The sequence below is a fragment of the Lepus europaeus genome, chromosome 3 (genome assembly GCF_033115175.1).
Source record: "Lepus europaeus isolate LE1 chromosome 3, mLepTim1.pri, whole genome shotgun sequence".
NCBI lineage: Eukaryota > Metazoa > Chordata > Mammalia > Lagomorpha > Leporidae > Lepus > Lepus europaeus.
Window position 1 is genome coordinate 36,678,088 of NC_084829.1, and position 23,480 is coordinate 36,701,567.

At 60.0% G+C, this 23,480-nt stretch overlaps 1 protein-coding gene across 3 annotated transcripts; it reads left to right on the top strand.

Moving 5' to 3' along the window:
• The first annotated feature begins 12,650 nt into the window (after positions 1 to 12,650).
• On the top strand, positions 12,651 to 20,234 carry MAPK13 (mitogen-activated protein kinase 13). Of its 3 annotated transcripts, none has more exons than XM_062187468.1 (12): positions 12,651 to 12,779; positions 13,324 to 13,453; positions 14,316 to 14,374; positions 17,683 to 17,791; positions 17,914 to 17,943; positions 18,186 to 18,233; positions 18,368 to 18,482; positions 18,564 to 18,635; positions 19,036 to 19,115; positions 19,306 to 19,384; positions 19,476 to 19,652; positions 19,869 to 20,233. In XM_062187468.1, the coding sequence occupies exons 1-12, from the start codon at positions 12,661 to 12,663 to the stop codon at positions 19,949 to 19,951; spliced, it is 1,101 nt and encodes a 366-aa protein (XP_062043452.1). In that variant the 5' UTR covers positions 12,651 to 12,660; the 3' UTR covers positions 19,952 to 20,233. The 3 variants fall into 3 exon arrangements, with proteins under 3 accessions (XP_062043452.1, XP_062043453.1, XP_062043454.1); XM_062187470.1 differs by lacking the exon at positions 12,651 to 12,779 and adding an exon at positions 12,939 to 13,017 and having other exon boundaries at positions 19,869 to 20,228; XM_062187469.1 differs by lacking the exon at positions 17,914 to 17,943 and having other exon boundaries at positions 19,869 to 20,234.
• The last annotated feature ends 3,246 nt before the right edge of the window (positions 20,235 to 23,480 follow it).

Below are 23,480 nucleotides of genomic sequence, written 5' to 3' on the forward strand. Positions count from 1 at the left end.
AAAGCCCTTGGCATACAGTAGATGCTCAATAAACAGCAGCCCGTGGCATCACGTCCTGGAGAGCAGACCTGTGTCTGTTCCGTGTGCCCAGCCTGGTGCCCGGCACCCTGTGGACGTTCATTCCCTGTGACTGAGTCTGCAAATGTCTACCATCTTTTAATCACTTGCAATCATCTTATCTTCTGCTTCCTGTTGTTACAATCAACGCTCTGGAGAAGGAAAGACCGTCTAAAGAAAGAAGCCAAATCCGAATAGATAATCTGCCCGCCTAAGAAACAGCGCTGAGTTCCAAAAAGACACAAGAGAGGAGCACTGGGTTCTGATTTCTCTGCTATGTCTTGCTGCATGGTTCAAGTTGGATACACAGCAACTGAATCAACTAGGACAAGAATCAAAGGTTTATCCAGGGGCCGGTGCTGTGCCTCAGTAGGCTAAGCCTCCACCTGTGGCTCTGGCATCCCATATGGGCACCAGTTCAAGTCCCAGCTGCTCCACTTCCGCTCCAGCTCTCTGCTATGGTCTGGGAAAGCAGTAGAAGATGGCCCAAGTCCTTGGGTCCCTGCACTCATGTGGGAGACCCGGAAGAGGCTCCTGGCTCCTGGCTTCAGATCAGCTCAGCACCGGTGGTTGCGGCCATTTGGGGAGTGAACCAGCAGATGGAAGGCCTTTCTCTCCATCTCTCCCTCTCTGTCTGTAACTCTACCTCTCAAATAATCTTTTAAAAAACATTATCAGGGCAGCGAGATGGCCATGGTCCAGATCACTGCTACTATGTCCCCATCCCTCTGCAATGAAAACATCCAGGAGAAAGAACTGGAGTCATGATGGCATCTTGCACCTTCATTCAGCCATTCCAGAAATATCTTTTAAGAACCTCCTCTGTGGCAGGCTCTGGGAACAGGGGGAAGAATGAGATCCCTGCCCTCATACAGTAGATGTTCAAATGGAGGGAGGGACTTTTTCCAGCTCCCTGGCAGCCCCCACACAGAACCTCAAGCCCCTGTTGCTGGAGGCCTTTTCTGGGCCAGCTACAGCTTCGGCCCACACCTCTAGAACTCAGCAGACAGGCAGTGGTCTTTGGGCTGGGCATCCAAGGCCTGCTTGTCTTCCTGTGTGTTCCCTGGACATCCTCAGCTGCCTCCACCCTCTGTCTCCAGGGTGAGGTGTGAGGTCGTCATTTGCCACCTTTACCTGGAACCTCATCCCCCCAACACACACACACCAGTGCTCAGGCCCGGCAGAGCTGACTGCCCTAGATGGAAAACTCCAGGGCTCTGCCCAGTGAGCCAGAGGCGATGGCCATCTGATAATGGCCCCTGATGGAGTGCCTGCTGGGGAGTGGCCCCGTCTGGAGACAAACAGCCCAGATGCTGCCCTGCTCCGGGCAGGCCCCACTGCTCAGAGCTTAGGAAACAGCCCCGCCCCGCCCATCCTCTTATCAGCTTCCGGGCAGACCGAGTCAGGAGCCTTCAACAGGTGCTTCTCTAAGTTGAACTGGGCTTCCTGGAGTCAAAGCCCCTACCACATTCCTCTCCCCATTGTTCTTCAGGACACAAAACAGAAGGTGAAAAAATGGCTGTTCACAGGTGGGTGTAACCCAGACCTATAAAAACACACAACTTTTCCAAGGAACACATCGACACAGGTCGATAAAAAGTGTTGAAATCACCGGATTGGCTCGCACTTCTTCTTGGGCATTTGTTTCTAGGCAGGTCAAAGATTTCAGCCGGAGAAGGCTTTCAGAGCAGGTCACAAAACCCAGGGACCGTGAGAGGCTCAGGAGTCCGACTGCTGAAAAACGGGGAAGGTTCCGCGCCGGGGAGCCGAGCGGCAGGGCAGGATGAGCCAGGGCGGCCCTGCGGTCCCAGCTCCCCTCCATGAGCTGCACCGACTTTCTGTAGGTCCCTGAGGAACTAAGTCCAGAGGCTTTTAAAAAACATATTTATTTATTTGTTTGTTTGTTTGTTTATTTGAAAGTCACAGCACTCTACCATCTGCTGGTTCCCTCCCCAAATGGCTGCAATGGCGGCGCTGGGCCAGGCCGAAGCTGGGAGCCTGGAACTCCATCAGGGTCTCCCATGCACATGCAGGGTCCTGAGCACTCGGGCCATCCTCTGCTGCTTTCCCAGGTGCATGGGCAGGGAGCTGGATCAGAAGTGGAGCATCCTGGATTCGAACCAGCATTCCGATGTGGAATGCCACCATCATAGGCAGCAGCTTAATCCAGCTGGCACCACAACACCAGCCCCAGAGTATTAATTGGCAGGGGAAAAAAATGGTGCAAACCTGGAAGTCCATTAACAGGAAACAAATTGTGGCGCCTTCACACAACATGCACAGCAGTGGGAACTAGACGGATTCTGCCTCCCTCTCTGCTCCCACTCCCGTCCGCCCCCAATTTTTTGGGTCAGTGCCCCAGGGACAAGTGGCAGTGTCTGGTGACATTTCTGGTTATCATGCTTGAGGGAGGCAGGGAGCTGCTGGCATCCTTTGGGTGGAGGTCAGAGATGCACTCCAGAGAACCAGAGGAACATCTGGCCCCAGATGCCAGCAGCACCGAGGCTGAGCAGCCGAGAGCCAGACCGAGCCAGACCAAACCAGACAGTGTGGTTACCAGCACTCCAACGTGAAAAAGGAAGCTGCCGGCCGATCCAGCTAGTTCTCGCTTACAGACCCAGCCGGCAACAGGACAGCTTGGAAAAGCAGGTGCAGAACAACACGCAGCAGCCTGAAGGCAGTGGCCGCAGAGCGCAGCAAGCCAGGCAGGGTCCAAAAGGTCCAGCGTAGGTGCTAATTTCAGCTCCACCACTCACTTGCTGTGTAACCTTGACAAGCCACTTACTCACGCCAGGCCTCAGCTATCGCATCTGTAACTTGGGGTGATATTCATAATAGTACCTTCTTCGTGAGGGTCAGATGAGTGAGCCAACGTAGAGCACTTGGAACAGCGCGTGGCTCCTAGGACTATTTAAGTTTTTGCGTTTGCTATTAACGATGGTTAGGTTCTGTAAAGTGTTGTGTTTTAGATAATGGATGTGAAGACGGCACTTACAAGAAAGAGCACAGGGGCCCGCCTCGAAGAGGATGTCACCGCCCTACCCCCCGCCTCCCCCACTGGCTGAGCGAATGCCACCCCCAACACTTTGTATTTTTCAAGCCAGGCCATCCCAAACACACAGCCCAAATCTGGGACATCACATGAGGCAGGCTTTTCCCTTTCCTGTTTTGTCCAGGGCTGCTAACAGCACCTCCTAATTGGCACAGGTGGCCCTGATCTGCACCACCTTGGCGACCTCCCGCGCGGCGGCTCTCCCAAGCCCGCACGGGCTCCCACGCCCATCTGCGGATAACAGTTGTGGTTTGGTCTTCGCTTTGCGCCTCTCACCGGGGCACGAGCTTCTGCAGTTCAGGGCTATGTGTGACACCTGTCCACGGGACCTCGGTGTCACGACAGAGGCTCAGCAGAAATCAGACTGCGTGGATGAAGAGTTCCCAACACGCTGTGAAGTGGGTACAAAGAGAGAGACAAAGAGACACGCATGCGCCCAAAAAACTTAGACTTCCATTTTGTTTGAAAGTCAACTTGGAATTGAGAGACAATTCCAAGACGGAGGGCCTGCAGTGCCATGGATCCCGCAGGAGGGCGGGGGGGGGGGGGGGGGGGAGGAATGGACTCGGATGCATGGACAGGCCACCAGCGAAAGGCAGGGCCGGAGGGCGGCGAGCCTTGCCCAGCAGGCTGGGACGCTGAGACTTTGTCCTGGGGGTTCCAGGATGTCCCAGGGCTGCAGCCTCTTTGCAGGTGAGCGCAGCTGGCTGGGCTGAGGGGGCAGGGGGGCTTGGGTGAGGCAGGGAGAAGCTGTTTGCGAGGGACGCACAGGTTTGTCCTCTCTGTCATCCCTGCTCACCCCTGTGGCCACACCTTTCTGATTTCCTGTGCCTTCCCAGCTTCCTAACTGGTGTCATGAGTTAGGTGACACCAGGTTGGTGACTTGAAGTTGGCCGTGGTGGGCATGTGCATGCGCCGGCTTGACCCCAGCTCCTGTAAAAAATGGCCTCATTTTTACTATCTGTAAAATGGGAACACCATTAGCTTATCTCACAAGGGTCCTAGAAGAATTCAACGCAATGAGGTACACACGGTTCTTGGAACAGATTTTGGTGAGTGATGAGTGCGCTGTCAATGTTTGGGGAACAGCCCTAACAGAAACTGGAGGTGCCCAGAGAGGTGTCAGACTTATCGCAGGCCACACAGCAAATCGGAGCCCAAGCCCCGCTTGGCTGCTGACTCTGAGGAGGGCCAGGGACCTCTGGGAGTGACCTGGGTTTCCATGGGAGGAGCCTGGCAGGCAGCACAGTGACCTCTGCCCTGGATGGACGGGCTGTGAGGTGGCCCCAGGCTGCTCAGACTCCCCTGCCTGGGGCAGAGCACACAGGAGCCCAGGCAGGGCCGTGACCCCAATCCCGCCAGTCGGCAGGTCATTTGGGCGGGGCTGCCCCAGGTGCACGGGGTGGGGGTGGGGGCGGGCCTGAGACAGGTGCACGGTAACAGCCACTGCGCCGTCCACACTGCCGTGCGATTTCTACACGCCAGGCCCTCGCCTGTGTTCTGAGAATTCAGCCATGAACAAGATACGCAAAGCCCCTACCCTCGTGGCCTGACACTCTGGCACAAAGCACAGAGGACTAACAGGTTCACCAAGGTCCTGAGGAGGGCTGCAAGGAAAAGGAGGCAGTGTGATGAGAAGTCAGGGAGGACTCCCGGGGGAGGTGACACGAGTGAGTCCTGGCAGACAGGAAGGAGTGCCCCACACAGTGTGTGTGTGTCATCTCCTCCAACCCGCCCAACTCGCCAAGGAGGAAGCACAAAGATGGTGCTCACCTGCTCCGGGCCACACAGCAGCTCGGCCTTGCAGTCCCCGGCTGCCTCTACCGGCTCACAGGCAGACGTGTGTGTGGACAGACCGGGCGTTCCCTTAGGTCTGGAGTTCACCCGGAACACCTCCTTGAAGAGATGGACCGAGAAGGAAGGAAGGAAGGTGGAGAGCAGAGGAGGGGTGGGCAGTTCCAGAAGGGAGGGGCAGGCTGACCCCGGGACCACCGAGGGCTGTGGGCGGAGGGCGGAGGGCCCTGCTCTGGCCCCACATGCAGGCTATGCACCCCGCTTCTGTCACCATCACACACGGGCCCTGCTCCGGCCAGGCCCAGGGATGGCCACACAAGCAAGGGAAGACCAGGGCAAAGCCCCCAGCCTCCCCGGTGACCCACATACCAGACCCCGTCCCACATCTGACTTAAATTACGGTCCTGGTTGGTGCTTTCTTCTCTCTCCCCACCACCACCACCACCTCTCTCTCTCTCTCTCTCTCTTTTTAAAAAAGATTTTATTTATTCAAAGGCACGCAGCAAGGGCTCCTCCATCCTCTGGTTCTTTCCCTAAATGGCTATGACCGCTGAGGCTGGACCAGGCCAAAGCCAGGGTCATGGAGGTCTTCTACGTGGGTGGCAGGGGCCCAAGCAGAGGGCTGGGCCACCCTCTGCTGCTTTCCCAGGCGCATTAGCAGGGAGCTGGATCAGAAGTGGAGCAGCCGGGACTCCAGCTGGTGGCCAAGTGGGACGCGGGGATGCGGCCCCTTCACTACTCCTTCCAGAAAATCTCAGGCTGGCTCACTGGATGTTTGTTGGGGCCCTGCAGGGTCAGCGGGCCCAGGGGGACATGGACACTTCCCTGGTCAGAGCGGATTAAGACGAACAAGTGCGCCACGGAGGGCAGGGAGCAGATGGCATGGCGTTGTGGGCTGGGGCGCGGAGCGCGTGTGGAGGGCGGAGGGCGAGGCGCCCCCAGCCCACCCCGGGGGAGGGGTGCTGAAGCTGAGGGTGGGGAGAGCGGAGGAGGGGCCTGAGGGGGGGCGGGGCTAAGAGGTGGCCTCGGGAATTTCCGGGGTGCTTTGAGGAGCTGGCGCCTGATGCTTTGTTTCTGGGCTGGGGTTCTGCCTGGGCCCTGACTCTGAGGTCTGGGCAGCGGGGGCGGAGAGGTCCCCGCGGTGTCCCCGGGGTCCTGCAGGGCCACAGTGGGAATCCCTCCCCACTCGTGCGGGAGGCAGACACTGCACTCCTCACTCGCTCACCCATCGGGCAACACCCAAATGTCACCTCCTCAGGTCCCTGAGGACCTGGGACACTTCTCACTGCCATTTTTTTTAATAATATTTATTTTATTCACTTGAAAGGCATTGTCACAGACAGAGAGACAGAGGGAGAGACAGAGGGAGATCTTCCATCTGCTGGTTCACTCCCCAAATGGCCAGGACCTTCTTCTGGGTCTCCCATGTGGGTGCAGGGGCCCAAGCACTTGGGCCATAACTCACTGCCTCCCAGGCACAGTAGCAGGGCGCTAGATGGAGTAGCCAGAACTGAACCGGGGGTGTCCCAAGGCACAACGCCCACCCCTTGCCTTACTTTCTTCATCGCGCTGAGTACCACCTGACGCCCATCTGGCTGAAGCACGTGGACGTGGCCGCTGGCAGCGGCTCTCTGCGGTTCAGCTGAGAACTCCACAGTTGCTCGCTGGCCTCTCGTCGGCCTCCCCAAGCAGAATGCCAGCTCCACGCAGCAGGGCTTTTATCTGCTCCCTCACCCCACCCCCATCAGTCCCTGGCACGCGGGAGACCCTAAACAGAGATGAATGGGTGGTAAATCCTTGTGCTGGGATTTGACAAACAGAATAGAGAGGGTCGCTTCTGGGGTGCAAGCCGACAGCTCGGCTGGGGCCTGGCAGGGGGAGCACCTACTTACCACCTGCCAGGCACCGAACGAGACACTTGCAGTGTCCTCTCTTTCGGTCTCCAGCATGGCCTGGGAGGAGGGGCTCATCACGCAGGCCCGTTTCACAGACAAGCAGACTGAGGCTTAGACTAACCTGTTTGGGGTTGCACAGCCCAACAAGTCACAGAGCAGCCCACGCATGCAGTCTTTCATCTGCATCTCTCTGCCTCTCTTTGGCTGCTTATTTTAAAGGAAGAGTGGGGGGTTAGAGAGCTCCCATCCTCTGGTACATGTCCCAGATGCCCACAAGAGCCAGCACTGGACTAGGCATGGATCTCCCACATGGCTGGCAGGGGCTCGGCTACTTGAGCCATCACCATGACCGCCAGGGTACACAGCAGCGTAAAGCTGGAAGCCGGAGGAGAGCCGGGGCTTGAATCCAGGCCCTCCAGTGTTGGGCTGTGGGCATCCCAAGGGCCTAGTTCACTCCCCAGATGCCCACCAGGGCTAGGGCTGAGCCAAGGCTGAAGCCAGGAACCTGGGACGCCATCCGGGCCTCCCATACAGGTGGCAGGGACCGTATCTTGAGCGTCATCAGTCTCTGTCAGGTTCTGCATGGCCAGAGAGCTGGACTCGGGAGCTGCACCCAGGTGCTCTTCTGTGGGATGCAGTCAGCCACCTGCCCGGGACACAGGCCAAAGAGCCCCGTCCACCACCTTCTCAGTTAGGGGTGACCTTGGGAAAATCACCGACCCTCTCTGGACCTCAGTCTGTCCATCTGTACAAGGGGAATGTCCATCTGTACAGGAGCTGGCTGCCCCGCTCAGCCAGGACTCAGCTGCTGGAGCTGGCCAGAAGGTTTCCCAGATGTCAACATCAGACAAGGCCATCTGTGACCAGCTTGGATCAAGACAAAGACCAGACTACTCTGGTCACATCTGAACACAGACTAAATATGCACATTGTCCAAACCACGGTGATGACCAAACATGGCCTAATGGAGCTAACACGAACAGAGCTGCGTCCTCACCAGCCGCAGCTTCAGCCTCACTCCAGTCTGCCCTCCTTCTAGGAAGGAGCCATGAAGATGCCCACTCAGAATCCCCTCTACTTCCTGCGGCAGCCAATCCAGGGCAAGCCCACTGCCCACGTCCACACCACATCACCTAACCTTATAATAAGTCCTTTCTAACGCCGGGTCCCCTGAGATGCCCCTCGGGCCTCATGCCAGGACCCCTGACCTTAGCGAGTGATGAGCGCTCCGCCACGCCGGCTGGTGGTACTAGCAGTCCCCTCCCTGCCGGGGGGTGTTTTGAGGATCATATTCAGACGAGGGGACTTCAGGAAGCTCAATGAAGATGGAATTCAAGGGTAAGGGTAAGGACAGGCGTTGTGGCACAGTGGGTTCAGCCACTGCTTGCCGTGCCGGCATCCCATACTGGGCACCAGTTAGAGTCCCAGCCGCTCTGCTTCTGATCCAGCTCTCTGCTAATGCACCTGGGAAGGCAGCAGAGGATGACTAAGTGCTTGGGCCACTGCCTCCCATGTGGGAAACTTGGATGGAGTTCCTGGCTTCTGGCTTCAGCCTGGCCCAGCCCCAGCTATCATAGTCATTTTGGGATTGAATCAGCAGATGGAAAATTCTCTCTCTCTTTCTCTCTCACACGCTTCCGCACGCGCTCCTGTCTCTCCACTCCCTGAGTCGAATTTTAAGTAAATAAAGAAAAGGTGGGCCAGCGCCGCGACCCACTTGGCTAATCCTCTGCCTGCAGTGCTGGCACCCCAGGTTCTAGTCCCGGTTAGGGCACCGGATTCTGTCCTGGTTGCTCCTCTTCCAGTCCAGCTCTCTGCTGTGGCCCGGGAAGGCAGTGGAGGATGGCCCAAGTGCTTGGGCCCCTGCACCCGCATGGGACACCAGGAGGAAGCACCTGGCTCCTGGCTTCAGATCGGCGCAGCACACGGGCCACAACTCGCCGGACATAGCAGCCAATTGGGGGGTGAGCCAACGGAAGGAAGACCGTTCTCTCTAATAAAAGAAAAAAAGAAAGAGGGGGCTGGCATTGTGCATGGGTCATCCACCACTTGCCCTGCTGGCATCCCATACTGAAGTGCAGATTTGAGTCCTGGCTGCCCCTGACCCACCTCCCTGCTAATGCCCCCTGGGAAGGCAGTGGAAATTGGCCCCAAGTACTTAGGTCCCTGCAACCCACGTGGGATAGCCGAATGGAGTTCCAGGCTCCTGGCTTTGGCCTGGCCCAGTCCTGTCTATTGTGACCATTTGGGGAGTGAACCAGTGGATGGAAGCACTCTCCTCTCGCCCCATCACTCTGCCTTTCCAATAAACACATCTTTAAAATAACAAACACAAGATAAGTTTATCTGGGTGCAAACAATTTTGAAATCCATGCATAGTTCTTTTATAATATGCATCTTCCATGGACTTTTTTGAAGAGCCCTCAAGTACACTTGGAATACTATATTCCTAAGAATGAATACAGGGGCCAGTGCTGTGGCGTAGCAGGCAAAGCCGCTGCCTACAGTGCTGGCATCCCATATGGGCACCAGTTCGAATCCCTGCTGCTCCACTTCCGATCCAGCTCTCTGCTATGGGCTGGGAAAAGCAGTAGAAGATGGCCCAAGTCCTTGGGCCCCTGCACCCATGTGGGAGACCCAAAAGAGGCTCCTGGCTCCTGGCTTCAGATGAGCCCAGCTCCGGCCATTGTGGCCAATTGGAGAGTGAACCATCAGATGGAAGACCTCCCTCTCTCTTCCTCTCTCTCTCTGCGTGTAACTCTGACTTTCAAATAAATAAATAAATCTTTTTTAAAAAATACCCCTTATTTACAAGGGTTTGACTTAGGATTGTTCAACCTTGCCATAGTGCAAAAGTGAGCCACACTCGAGAAACAACACACTTCAGGTTTGGAATTTGGATCTTTTCCTGGCTTATCCATCCTAGGCAGTGAGATGCGTGCCAGTCACAGCGCTGTCAGTCCCAGCAGATGAGGGCAAAGATGCCGGTTCCACAGTGATCTGCGAGCTAAGCTGTGATGTGGGGAGCCTGGGGTGGATTAAAGGCATTTTCAACTTGTGGTGTTTCCAGCTCACGATGGGTTTATTGGGACAGGACCTCCTTGTGGGATGAACAAGATCTGTACTTGTCTTAGTTTAAATCATCTTCATTTTCCAATGAGGGGAAGGAACTTTGCCCAAGGTCACACAGCCAGCATTGTGACATAGCCGGGATAGAAACTCAGGTCTCCTCCCCAGATTGATTTCCTAAAACCTCGCCTCTGTGTTAATCGGGCAGAAACCAAGCAGCCAGCATTGAATCTGTGTCCAGGCTGGAGGCAAGCAAAGGGGTCCTGGACCATAAAGAGAAGAGAGCCCTGGGTGCTGGGGGTTCTGGGAGTGCTGGGCCCCCGGGGTGTCTTCAGCGACTCCCTCCTCCTCCCGCATCCTTGCCCCCCCCACCCCGTATCCAACAAGCCCTCCCCTCCAGGGCTGCCTGGCTGGGCCCCAGCGGGGCTCAGTGTCAGCAGAGTCTGAGGCCTGAGTCACTTCCTGGCCCTTGCTCAAGAGGTGTTCGGGGCCACCGCTGCAGCGGCTGGCCCACGGCCTGGTAGGATTGCACCTACTTGAGCAATGAGCAGCCTCCCGGCGCTCCTCACCTGCCGGGGCGCCCCTCTTCTTCCTTAGGTGTCAGAGATACCAGCAGTGTCCAGCCCCCTTCCTTGCCGAATCCTCAACCCAGGAGGAAACCCACAAAGAGTCTTGTCGGTGCCCAGCCCTTACACCTGCCTTGTGGGACCCCACCCCAGCTTCAGAATCAGCATGTCTTCCACCCGTGTCACCAAGCCCAAAGGTCCCAAACACCCCTGGCTCCTTCCCAGGCACTCCAGCTTTTCCCTTCTCTTCTCACGGGGTCTCAGGCTGGATATGTCAAATTCCTCAGGGCAGGCTGAGCCAAGGGAGACCTAGTGCCATCCACAGACACAAGAGGGAATTTGCAACATAGACCAGGAGCCGCGCCTCTCACTGCGGAGACACAAAATAGCACCAGGCTGCACTGGTGTCTCCGCCCAGCTCTGCTCCTTAGCAGCTGGGTGCCCGTGGGCTGCTCCATTAGCCTGGCGGTAGGACTGGCTCCTCCTGGCTAAGATGAAGATAATCTTGGCACTGGCTCACAGGCCTCTTGTGGTGATTAAGTGAGTTGTGTATGTGAAACACTTAGTCTGATGACTGGCACATGGCAAACACACGTGTTTATTAAAGAAATATGTTGTTGCTTCCAATGGGCTGACTCTTCCGTTTATTATGATGTCCTACTATGTGTCAGACACAAATAAGACAGATTCCCTGCCCACAACACCTGTTGGGCATGTCGGTGGGACCCTTGCACTCCCCCTGCCTGGAAAGGGTGCTTCAGGCTGTGGCTGATGCTGCAGGACTAGGCGGGGCCGTGACAAGGGTCTGGGGTCTGCAGGCTCCCTGGTGTGGACCCCCTGTTTGCTGAAGGCCACCAGCAAGTTCCTTTCCTCCTCGAAGACAGCCTCTGTCCCTTGACAGATGCACCAGTGGTCACCCGCCACTGCCCCATGCCTCGCCAGACGGGGACTGGCAAGTGTGCTGGGCACAGAGGCCCCCCGCCCATTTCCCGCCCCTCACCCCGGGCCTCCTAGGCCTCCTCAGGCCGCAGCAGCCACCAAGGACAGGAGGCAGATGGTCCCCGTTTGTCATTGTCCTCAAAGGGCACAAACTGCGCGTTTTAGTTCAAGAGTGGCCGTTTGAACCTGCGTGGCTATTTGGGCATTGTAGAATTAGTGTGATTAATTCTTTTTTTTTTTTTTTTTTGGACAGGCAGAGTGGATAGTTAGAGAGAGAGAGAGAGAAAGAAAGGTCTTCCTTTTGCCGTTGGTTCACCCTCCAATGGCCGCTGCAGCCGGCGCATCGCGCTGATCCGAAGCCAGGAGCCAGGTGCTTCTCCTGGTCTCCCATGGGGTGCAGGGCCCAAGGACTTGGGCCATCCTCCACTGCCTTCCCATGCCATAGCAGAGAGCTGGCCTGGAAGGGGGGCAACCGGGATAGAATCCGGCGCCCCGACCGGGACTAGAACCTGGTGTGCCGGCGCCGCAAAGCGGAGGATTAGCCTGTTGAGCCACGGCGCCGGCCTGTGATTAATTCTTAAGTGTAAAAATGGTGCTATGCTTTTTTTTTTTTTTAAATGTGTATCTCTAAAGCGTAACAATATTTGTGGATGAAATATGATGCCCAGGCGTTGCATCAAAATAATGGCGAAACACAAATGCAGGGGCCTGAAGTTGGCCATCCGTTGCTACAACGGACGTCCCCAGAGGCGACTCGGACCTCGCAGCTGGACAGACACGCAGCCCTGGCTCTGACCCAGATCTACTGAATCGGAACCGGTTTCAATAAAGTAAAATCCTAGGGGACGGGACTCGTGTGCACGTCCACGTGTGAGGCGCACGGGGCTACGCCGGCTACTTCCTTATGGGAAAACTTCGGAGACAAAAAGATTGGTGAATGGGCTTCAAAACGCCCGGGGGGCTCTTCCGGAGCCGGGAGGCCTGCCTTCCCCGTACCCCGGCACTCGGCTGGGAGCCGCCCACTCCCGCGCCGCAGCCCGGACTGACGCGTCCCGGGACCGGCACCTGCCGCGGGCGGCTCGGCGCGGCCTCTCCCGGGCCGGCCGGCAAATGGGGGCGCGGCGCTGTCGGGCAGGGCCGGGCGGGGCGGCGCCCAGCGCACCTGAGCCAGCAGGTGGGACGCGTCGCTGGCGAACGCCCGCCCTCGTGCGGGGGAGGGCGGGCGCGGTCCGGACCGCGGGCGCAGCCGCCGTGCCGGGGCCGCCGCCGCCGCGCCTGGGTGCCCGGGATGAGCCTCACCCGGAGAAGGGGCTTCTACAAGCAGGACGTCAACAAGACCGCCTGGGAGCTGCCCAAGACCTACGTGTCCCCGGCGCACGTCGGCAGCGGGGCCTACGGCGCCGTGTGGTGAGACCCCCGGGCCGCGCGGCCACTGCGGGGCGCGGGGAGCCGGGCGTCGGGGAGCCGAGCTGGCGGCGCGGGGAGCCGGCGGAGGGCGCGCGAGCGGCCCCGGGGGGCGGCGCTGGCTCGGAGCCACGGACCGCCTTTCTCTGCCGGGAGGGCCGTGTGGGGGTCTCAGCGGGGCGAATGAGGACCGAGTGGGCTCCCCGGAGCTCCTGGGGCAGGCCCCCTTTGCCACGGATGAGTGCGCGGAGGCCCAGGAAGGGGAAGGGATTTTCCGGGTTGCACTGGGAGGCCGCGCGTCCCGTCGGCGGTCAGAGGCGCCTGTCCTCGGAGCCGTGGCTCCCGCTCGGCTCCAGCCTCCTCCCCGCACCCCTGGCCCTCCGCCCTTCCACGTCGCGTGGGCAGCGTCCCTCTCAGCCTGGCCTCCGAGGGGCCGAGTGGGGTTGGAGGTGCAGGTGGCCCAGGAGCGCGCGCGTGCGGGGACCAGGGGTGGGCGCCGTCCGGGCAGGAAGGCTGCCGCCCGCTGACCTGCCCTGTGCCCCCGCAGTTCGGCCATCGACAAGCGGTCTGGGGAGAAGGTGGCCATCAAGAAGCTGAGCCGGCCCTTCCAGTCCGAGATCTTCGCCAGGCGGGCCTACCGCGAGCTGCTGCTGCTCAAACACATGCAGCATGAGAACGTAGGGCGCGTGGGGGTGGGGGGGTGGGAGGGGGCGCGGCTGGAGGACCCCTCCCTGCCCCACCGCCCGCTTCCCACCCCGTGTTAAGGTTCCCTGGTGGCACGTCGTGCCCTGCGCACTGACCAGGAAGGGCCACAGGGTCTTTCTGGAGATAAGTACTGTTGCCACCTTGCCGCAGAGGGGGAAACTGAGTCACAGAGGTTTCCCGGGTTAATTGGTCAGTGGCAGAGCTGGGGTTTCAGCGGAGCTGCCCAGCCCTGCTTGGCAGAGACGGCCAGGAAAAGCCCAGGACCCAGCTCTGGGCCCAGCATCCGGGCTGTGCCCCAGGGTGTCTAGATTGGAGGGGAACTATTTCAAATAATGATTTCAAACCATTGTCACCATGGAAGCTCCCCCTGCCTCCTTGTGCAGCAGACCCCTCCCCTGTGACCTCAGGCATGGGGTGATCTTGTCACTAGCTCTGAATGAGCCTGTGGCAGGCCAGGGCAGATGTGGCTGGGGAACCCAAGGCCAAGGGCAGAGAGCCTGCAGGCTGGAGGCCCCTCCCCTCCGGCTAGAGCAGAGAGCGGGCTTGTGCTGCTCTCCCTGAACGCAGACTTGGGAGCGATGCACTGAGCAGGCCTCACTGCTCTGCCCACCTCCCTCCCTGCCCAGGGTACAAGCTCCCTCCCAAATGGGGTAGGGGGCACTCCTCTTTGACCTCCGCCCCCTTACTGCTTCCAGCCAGGCTGGGGGGCCTGGCTCTTGCTGGGAGTGATATGTTAGGAAGGGCCGGTGGGGGGCAATCCTGTGTGTGGCCGGGACCCTTGGGCACTGGACAGGGTGGCGCCTGCCCAGGCCTCACTGACGGCTTCTTCCCCAGGTCATTGGGCTCCTGGATGTCTTTACCCCAGCCTCCTCCCTGCGCAACTTCCATGACTTGTGAGTCCACGGCACTGGCGTATGGGGCTGGTGCGGGCCCCCGGGCCCCTCGGGTGCAAGTTGAGGGAGGGTCCAGAGTCTGTCTTCTGGGTTGGGGACCTCCTGTCCTGCCGGTCCCTGTGTCCTTGGGCTTACAGAGGTGGGGTTCTCTCCAGAGGGAGGCTTTCTACCAGGGATGGAGGTGGGGCGGGCAGGGAAAGCTGAGCCTGCTGGGGTGGCAGTGGTGGCGGGAGGGGTGGGCCTGTGTGCACAGCTGCTTCGTTTATTCCCCAGCTTTAACCTGAGGGAGACAGCCTGCCAGTCCCTGCAGGGTCACCTCGAGTCTGTTCCCCACTCCCTGGGGACCCACGTGTGGGTCTGGACCTCGGGCCTCTTTCTAGCATGAAGCAAGGCTCAGGAGACCTTGGCTGCCTCTGGCTGCTGGGGTAATTGACAGCCACGCAGACCCAGAACATTCGGTTGCCACGTGGGTGGTTGGCTCTGGGGTTGCAGTGCCCGAGTGCGTCCAAGCTGTCGGGACGGTGCTGAGAAGCACAGCGTGGTGAGTGCAGGCCCTGTGCGTCACCAGACCCCACGGGCAGCCTCAAGTCCAGGGAGGTGCTGTGGTCAGGGTGGATTTGGGGGTTGCACCATTGCAGCCGTGAGTAAGGAGTAGGGTGCAGTGCTGGGGAGGGGCCGAGCCTGGGGGCCGGTGTCTGTGACCGAGACCCTCGTTTAGGCAGAAGGGATGGGGCTGGCATTGCGACACTGACACTCCCCTTCTGATCCAGCAGAAGGCGGCCAATGTGCTTGGGTCCCTGCACCCATGTGGGAGACCCGGATGGAGTTCCTGGCTCCAGCCTGGCTCAGCCCTGGCTGTTAGAACCCTTTGGGGAGTGAACCAGCAGATGGAAGATTTCCATCTCTCCCCGTGTCTCTCTGTAACTCTGCCTTCCAAATACATAAATAAACCTTAAAACAAAATAAGCCGAGGGGCTGGGGTGGTGGGGGCAGCCTGGTAGAATGTTGTATCTGGTAGGACACAGGCTTGGGGGATGCACAGGTTCCAGCTTGGAATACAAAGTGGCAGAAGAACAGATCTTAGAAAGATGAAGAATTCTCCTTTGGAATTTCACCTTTTTAAAAATGGTAAGATTTATTTATTTATTTGAAAGGCAGAGTGACAGGCAGAGGCAGAGAGAGAGACAGTGAGAGAAGAGAGAGGGAGGTCTTCCATCCACTGGTTCACTCCCCAAATGCTTGCAACAACTGGAGCTGGGCCAGGCCAAAGCCAGGACCTTGGACCTCCATCCTGGCCTCCCACATGGTGGCAGGGACCCGAGTACCCGGGCCATCACCTGCTGCCTCTCAGGCACATTATTACGAAACTGGATCGGAAGCGGAGCAGTCAGAACCTGAACTGATGCTCTGATATAGGATGCAGTGTCCCAAGTGGCAGTTTAACCTGCTGTGCCACAATGCCTTCCCCGGATTTCATTTTTTTTTTTTTAATTTTTTATTTGAAGGAGTTACAGAGGCAGGGAGAGAGAGAGAGAGAGAGAGAGAGAGAGAGAGAGGTCTTCATCCACTGGTTCACTCCCCAAATGGCCACAACAGTTGGAGCTGGGCTGATCCAAAGCCAGGAGCCAGGAGCTTCTTCCGGGTCTTCCCACGTGGGTGCAGGGGCCCGAGGACTTGGGCCATCCTCTACTGCTTTCCCAGTCCATAGCAGAGAGCTAGATGGGAAGTGGAGCAGCCAGGATTTGAACCGGTACCCATACAGAATGCCGGCACTGCAGGTGGTGGCTTTACCCGCTACGCCACAGTGCCAGCCCCCCAGATTTTACTTTTTTTTTAAATATTATATTTGAAAGAGACAGAGGTCTTCCATCCACTGGTTGACTCCTCAAATGCCTGCAACAGCCAGAGCAGGGCCAGACAGAAACCAGGAGCCCAGAACTCCATCAAGATTTCCCACGTGGGTGGCAGGGACCCAACCACTGGAACCATCACCTGCTGCGTTCCAGGGTACAGCAGCAGGAAGCTGGAATAGAAGCAGAGGCAAGACTCAGGCCCGGCACTCGGAGATGGGATGGAGGTGTCCCAGGCGGCATCTCAAATGCTGCATGAAACGCCTGGCCCCTGGACATTTCGCTTTGACGCCTGTGAACATTCTGGTGCTTATGAGCAGTTGCAAGGAAAAAGCCTGGACCTCTGGAGAGGGAGGCGTGCGTCCCGTAGGTCGATGGACTGGACGCTGGTTGAAGCCCAGGAAGAGGCTGAAGGTGACAGGGTCATTCTGAGCCCGATGTCCCCATGAAAGCCGGCGGGAGAGGATGATGGGACTGAGCTGAGGCTGAGGGAGCGTGAGAGGCCGGAGGTCCCAGAGGGAGACAGGGAATCACCGTGCCTGCCGGCGGTCACCGTTGGCCTGGAGCCTAGCGGGTTGGCGGGAGAACAGATGCGGACGGCAGGCTGTCGGGGGACTGGGAGGGCGGGCGGCGGGTTCTGGGAGCACGGAGCCCCCTTCCTAGCTCGGTGGTGAGAGAGGGACAAGCGGTGGTTGCCTGAGAGAGCGAGGTGAAGGCAGGGTGGCTGCCTTGTGGTCATGGTGCGTGGAGACGAGACTGGCAAGTTTGAGGAGAGAGCTAGGGCCCCGCAGAGGGGATGGACGCAGGGCGCAGGACGGGGCCTGGGCACCTGCAGGATGGGGCCTGGGGGCGAGGGCGGGCTGTGGTCCAGCGGAAGTAGGCTCAGAAGTGCACAGGTCCCTGGAGGTGGCCTCCACCTCCTCCTTCTGTCTTTAAGGAAATTCCTCTTGGAATCTTCATGGTTTTTTGTGTTGGGCTCCGGCTGCCTCTGCCTTGAGTAACTTTCATTTTGCTGCCTTTGACCTGTGTTGCAACCCTGCCAGCGGGGCCACAGCCAAGCCGCCTCCTGAGTGAAGGTGGATGTAGTGTTTCCTTCCCGGAAGGGCAGACATCTTGTTTGTGGAGACATCTCAGCCAGGCACGACCTCGCGCGCGCCTGGGAGCAAATATTTAGATAGAAGCAGAGGAGATGCTGGCCCAGGTTTCTCACTTTCTGCCGGGCCTGGGGTCTGAGGGCGGCTCCGAGGTCTGGTTTCCTGAGCTCTGCCCCCTGGTGGCCTACTGCAGGGGGTCGCTGGAGGCCATGGGGAGGGAGGGAGGCAGCTGGGCCTATCTCTGAGGTTCCTGTTGTGTGTGTCCATCCCACCCCCCCACCCCACCCCCGGTGCCTGCCTCCCAGCTCCCACCTGGGGCTGGGCCGGCCAGGGCTTTGCTCCAAGACGCCCCTATGACTTCCAGCTACCTGGTGATGCCCTTCATGCAGACGGATCTGCAGAAGATCATGGGCATGGAGTTCAGTGAGGACAAGATCCAGTACCTGGTTTACCAGATGCTTAAAGGTCTTAAGGTGGGTGTACACTCAGAGGGTGGCAGCGGGGGGGTGCCTTAGCATGGAGGCCTGCAGTCTGGGGGAGCCTGAAATGGCTGCCGAGGCCCAACGGGGTCACCCGGTCTCTCTTGCCCACACAGTACATCCACTCTGCCGGGGTGGTCCACAGGGTGAGTACTTGCTCTGCTTGTATCTCAGAGGCCCGCGGAATGGGGAACATGGCGGGGTGGGGTTCCAGGCCCAGCCGTGGCGCCCAGGGCCTTGGTGGAGATCGAGCTCTGAGCTGCCAGGGGCTTAGGGGACCCCTGGTCCTGGGTTCAAACTGAGGCCCAGAGGGGCCATCGGGCCTGGTGGGCTGGGGCCGCATTGCTGGCCAGGGCCAGGGCAGCTCCTGTCTCTGCCTCCCACCCAGGACCTGAAGCCAGGAAACCTGGCCGTCAACGAGGACTGTGAACTGAAGGTGAGGGGGCCCCGGGGCAGGCTCAGCCGGGGTGGGGTGGGAGTGGGCCCTGGGTCTCTCGGGAGCCCCTTGGAGCCGCCCCAGGAGCTGCCTCCCCTCAGCGAGCTCCGTGCGCGGTGTCCCCCGAGCCGTAGATCCTGGATTTTGGGCTGGCCCGGCACGCGGACGCCGAGATGACGGGCTACGTGGTGACGCGCTGGTACCGCGCGCCCGAGGTCATCCTCAGCTGGATGCACTACAACCAGACTGGTGAGTGGGCGCGGCGGGAGGGCCGCGGCCGGGCCCCAGGCCCCACGCCGGTCCCACGGACCCGCTGACCCCTCTCCGCAGTGGACATCTGGTCGGTGGGCTGCATCATGGCGGAGATGCTGACCGGGAAGACGCTGTTCAAGGGCAAGGACTGTATCCTTTGTCGGCAGAGCCGCGTTAGCGCCGCAGCTCGGCTCGGGTGGACCCCGGCTCCTGCGCGCCCCCTGTGGGATGATGCAGACAATCAAAAATGGGGGGGACCTGGGCCCCGTGCCTGGGCCCACGCACCCTCACCGGGGGCCTCTGATGAGGAGACGCAGGGCCTCCCGGCCCTGGGTGCCTTGCGGGGACAGGAGGGGGACTGTGGGGATGAGGGCAGGGTGCACGTGCCCCGGGGGCATTGGCCTGGCGTGGGGGGACCCCAGCCTGGCTCTCTTGAGTCTGGCGCCTGGGCAGCCCCCACAGCGCCCCCCAGAGGTGATGGCAGGGCCGCGGGAAAGGCAGCCGCTGAGCCGCCCGCAGAGCACAGGGCTGACCCTTAACCGCTGCCCAGACCTGGACCAGCTGACCCAGATCCTGAAGGTGACCGGAGTGCCCGGGGCCGAGTTTGTGCAGAAGCTGAAGGACAAAGCAGTAGGTGGCAAGTGGGGCCCAGCTTGGCCTGGGCTGTGCGCTGGCCGGCCCGGCCTGGTGGGCTGGCTCTCTGCCCTGGCAGGCAGGCGTTCCGGCCCTCCTCCCACCTCAGACTGAGCTGGGCCCTTGGTCCTTCCCCGAGGGCCCCACTCGGCGCCCTGAGGGCGCTGCAATACTTTCCGTCTTCCAGGCCAAAACCTACATCCAGTCCCTGCCCCAGATCCCCAAGAAGGACTTCACTCAGCTCTTCCCACGGGCCAGCCCCCAGGGTGAGTTGCAGGACGGGGGGGGGGGGGGGGGGGGGGGGGGGGGGGTCCCGGCCCCGCCCCCGGGGTGCAGCTCACAGCTCTGCCGCTGCAGCCGTGGACCTGCTGGAGAGGATGCTGGAGCTGGACGTGGACAAGCGCCTGACGGCCTCGCAGGCCCTCGCCCACCCCTTCTTTGAACCCTTCCGGGACCCTGAGGAAGAGACAGAGGCCCAGCAGCCGTTCGATGACGCCTTAGAACACGAGAAGCTCACAGTGGACGAATGGAAGCGTGAGAGCCAGGCCTCCGGGCCCCCCTCCCGCCTTTGCCCCCCTTCCTTTCCGTGCCTAGTCCCACCAGTGCCCCGGGACACCCCTGGCCTTGCTCGCCGAGCAGACGCTGTCTCGCCCGTGTTGTCCGATTCCGCTTGACCCGACTTCCCGAGGTGGGATGGACGCTCTTGCCCTCAGCGCGCCGTGCCCACCGCAGCCACCCTGCCTTTCGCAGAGCACATCTACAAGGAGATTATGGACTTCAGCCCCGTGACGCGGAAGGACTCACGGCGCCGGAGTGGCATGAAGCTGCAGTGACTCGTCCCACCCGACCCCTGGCCAAACACGGGGACCGCCATGGGCGCCAGCCGGGTGCTGCCCCTGCGCCCGGCCCTCTTGTCACTGCTGGTCTCAACCCTTCTTGGAACAGAACCTTCTAGTCCATACAGGGCCCTTCTCTCCCTTGTGTGGGAAATGGGCCCAGCAGATGTAGAGTTCAAAGATGTCGGCTGGGAGACTAACTCCGATCATAATGGGCTGCATTAAAACGCCCGTCTGGAGACCAGCCCGAGTGTGGGGTCCCTTCCTTCCTGGGTGCAGTGGGGCAGAGAGAGGTGGCTGCGCCCGGCCCCGGGCCTCTGATGGTGTGACTGCTGCCCGCGGCTGCTATGGAGAACCATTACAAACTGGATGGCTCAAAACAACACAAATCCATCGCCTTGCAGTTCCCCAAGCAAGGCAGCGGCAGGGCCATGCGCCCCCCGAGGGCTCTTTGGAAGGAAACTTGCTTGCCTCGTTTTAGCTCATGGTGGCTCCTGGCAGTGTGCAGCCTTCCTCGGCTTGTCGCCGCACCATCCCAGGTCCGGCCTGTGTGCGCACGTGGCCGTCTTCTTGTGTGCTGTGCTGTCTCCCTCCGTTAGAAGAGCGCCCGTCCCTGGATTTAGGCTCTGCCCTGGTTCCTTGTCTACACCTGTCTCTAAGCAAAGTCACGTTCTGAGGTCTGGTCAGGGATTTGGGCAGGCACTGTCCAGCCACGACGGGCGACCACAGGGAGAGGGCCCCATTTCTGGGCCCCGTGTTCAGGCCTTGTGCTCTGCTGAGGAGCCAGGCGGGCGCGGCTGGTGAGCTGAGGGAGCTACAGCTGGGGAGGCGGTGCGTTCAGGCTATTTTGGGTGAGTGATAAGCAATCAAGATACCAAGCAAACAGCAGCAGTCTTGTCGGGAGCTGCGCAGGCAGAAATGTGCATTTTCCTGGCTTCTTGGTAAACCGTTCCGCTCCTTGCCCCTTGGGGAAGGTGGCACCGCTCTCCGAAGCTTTAGCCTGTCAACAGCCAGAACCCCCGTTTAGGTCTCCAGCACTCGGGTAGAACAAATTCCCCTCTGTACAGGCAGTCGGGGGCTCAGTGCACAGAGGGTCTCAAATGCTCCCACTGGGGTGCCTTTCCCAGCACCCCATCCCAGGAGTCTGACTCAGCAAGGCCAGAGCCGCCCTAGCTTGTGCGTTTGAACCAGGACATCTCTCTCTGCCCAAGCCCTCCGACCAGGAAGGCCGTCAGACCACACGAGGAGGAATACTTGACGGTTTCAGTATCACCTAACTTGCCAGGAGGCCTCAACTAGAAACCTACAGTGGGAGACTGAGGGGCTTCAGATGAGCCCATTTTACAGATGTTAAGCCTGAGGCTCCGACATAGCATGTTTAGGGCAGGGAAATTTCTGCATGATCCTCTAGTGGTGGACACATGCCACTGTGCCTTTGGTAAAGTCTGTAGAGCGGCACACCATGAAGAGAACCCCTCGAGTCAACCACGGCCTTAGGATCATGTGCCGGCACTGGTTCACTTTGTAACAGACGCGCACGCTACTGCAGGGGGCGTTAACAGGGAGAGCGTGTGGGAGCCCTGAAACTGCCTTCAACAATGTCTACTGAAAATCAGCAAAACCCCAGGCCCCTGAGGCTGGTGAGACAGCCACAGCCGGGAATTGCTGGAGGCGGTAGGTCAGCCTCTGGCCGAGGCTCTTCACCCAAACTTGGTCCCAGGGCCGCCCAGCCGTCCGCTTGCCCGGGTCTGAGCTGGGATCATGGACTCTGCTCTCTCCCGCAGGGCAGCCCTGCACAGAGCGGGTGTCCTTGACTGGCATTGCCCACGTCTTGCTCACCCCTGACCTAGCCGGTTTCTAAACTGCCCCAGGCTCTGCCTTCCTCTGCTCTGAATCTCCTGGGTAGCCCCCAGGCCTGGCTCCAACCTTCTTAGCCTGCCGCTCACACCACCACCACCACCACCACCACCCGCCACATTCTCTCATCTCATCTGCTCCCACTGCCTCCCCAGGCCCTGTGCGCTGGGGCCTGCCGTGGACACAGTCCTGGAGCCCCCAGGAGGCTCACCTCGCGCAGCAGCGGCCACTGCCCACGGTGTTTAAGCAGGGCCCTTAAGTGCGGCTCCACACGCACTGAAGCCCAGCACTCGGGTCCAGGCCTGGAGCGTGGGCCGCTCTCGGCGCCTCTGCCTAGAAGGCCTCTGTGGGCCCCACACACAGGCGCCGGCACCCACTGAGCTCCTGCTCGGATCAGATCGGATCGGAGGTCTGTGAGCGAACGGATGGCTGCTGCCCCAGGGTTCTGACCAGGACCAAGGTGGGGCAGAAGGCAGCAGCGCAGCGGTGAGCAGAGGAGGGTCCTTGGCCTGTACCTCAGAGCTGTGCCTTGGAAGAGCTCCGGGCACGGACTCCCAGGCCTCTCCCCATGTCCCTCGGTGCCCCCACAGACCCCCACCCCCGACTCAACCCGGCAGTTTCTCCAAAGAGAGGCGGAGGGGTTCGGATGTTCAGCGCAAGTGCCTGTCAAGGGACGAGGCTTGGAGCGCACCAGTGGGCACGAGGCCGCGAGCCGGGACCCGAGTCCCCTGTGTGGCCGGCGGCGTACATGAGAGCTGAGCCTGCTGGCCAGCAGGACCTCCGCAGTGCTGGGGGACAAGGTTGGGCTTTGCCACGTGCCCTCTACGGGGCTGGTGAGGTCCTCACACACAGAGGAAGCCGGCCTTGGAGACTGGGGACCGATCCCAGACAGCAGCTGGGCCCTCCCTCGGCACCTCTGTGCAGCGTGAGCCGCTCCTCACCCAAGGCTGTGCTCCTCACCCGAGGCTGCGGGGCTGGGACATTCATGACAGCAGTGGCGGCTCTGTCGTCCCAGGGCAGGGCGTGCCAGCTGCTCACAGTGAAGGGGGCCCGTGGAGGAGAGGCCCTGCCAAGGGAGAGCCCGGGGTGGGGGGTGTGCAGGCTACTTCCACCCGGTGGTGCAAGGGTGTGGGAAACAGCTCTGGCCAGGCCACCACCACAGCCTGGAGGGGAGGACTCTCCCGCCCCTCCTCCCCACTCCCAGCTTTTGTGTGTTTCTCTTCTGCGGAAGCAGTTCCCTGAGGGCCAATGCCACGCCCCTTCTGTTATTCCACAGTGAGCTCTGGGCTCGCCCCATTTTCCTAGATACCCCTGGGATCCTGCACCTGCTGTCACTGGGGAGTCCCAGGAGCAAGGGTGGAGCCTGGGGAAACCCTGCTTGGGCTGCTCCGCCAGAGCCTGAGCAGCTGCCCGCTGGGCAGGGCCGACAGGGCCCACACGGTGTTCAAACCTGAACTCTGCGGTTTAGGCCCCAGAGTCAGCCGTTAAGTTAATGGTGATAAGAAGGTGGAAACCTGATCTGACCGCGGTGGCTTTGAGACCCTTGGAGAGGGATTCGATGGGGGCACTGGGTGGATCCTGTGATTAGAGCCTGTGGACACCTGTGTCACCACCATGATGGGCTGCGCCCAAGGCAGGTGCCTGTTCGGACCTTGCGTGTCCAGAACTG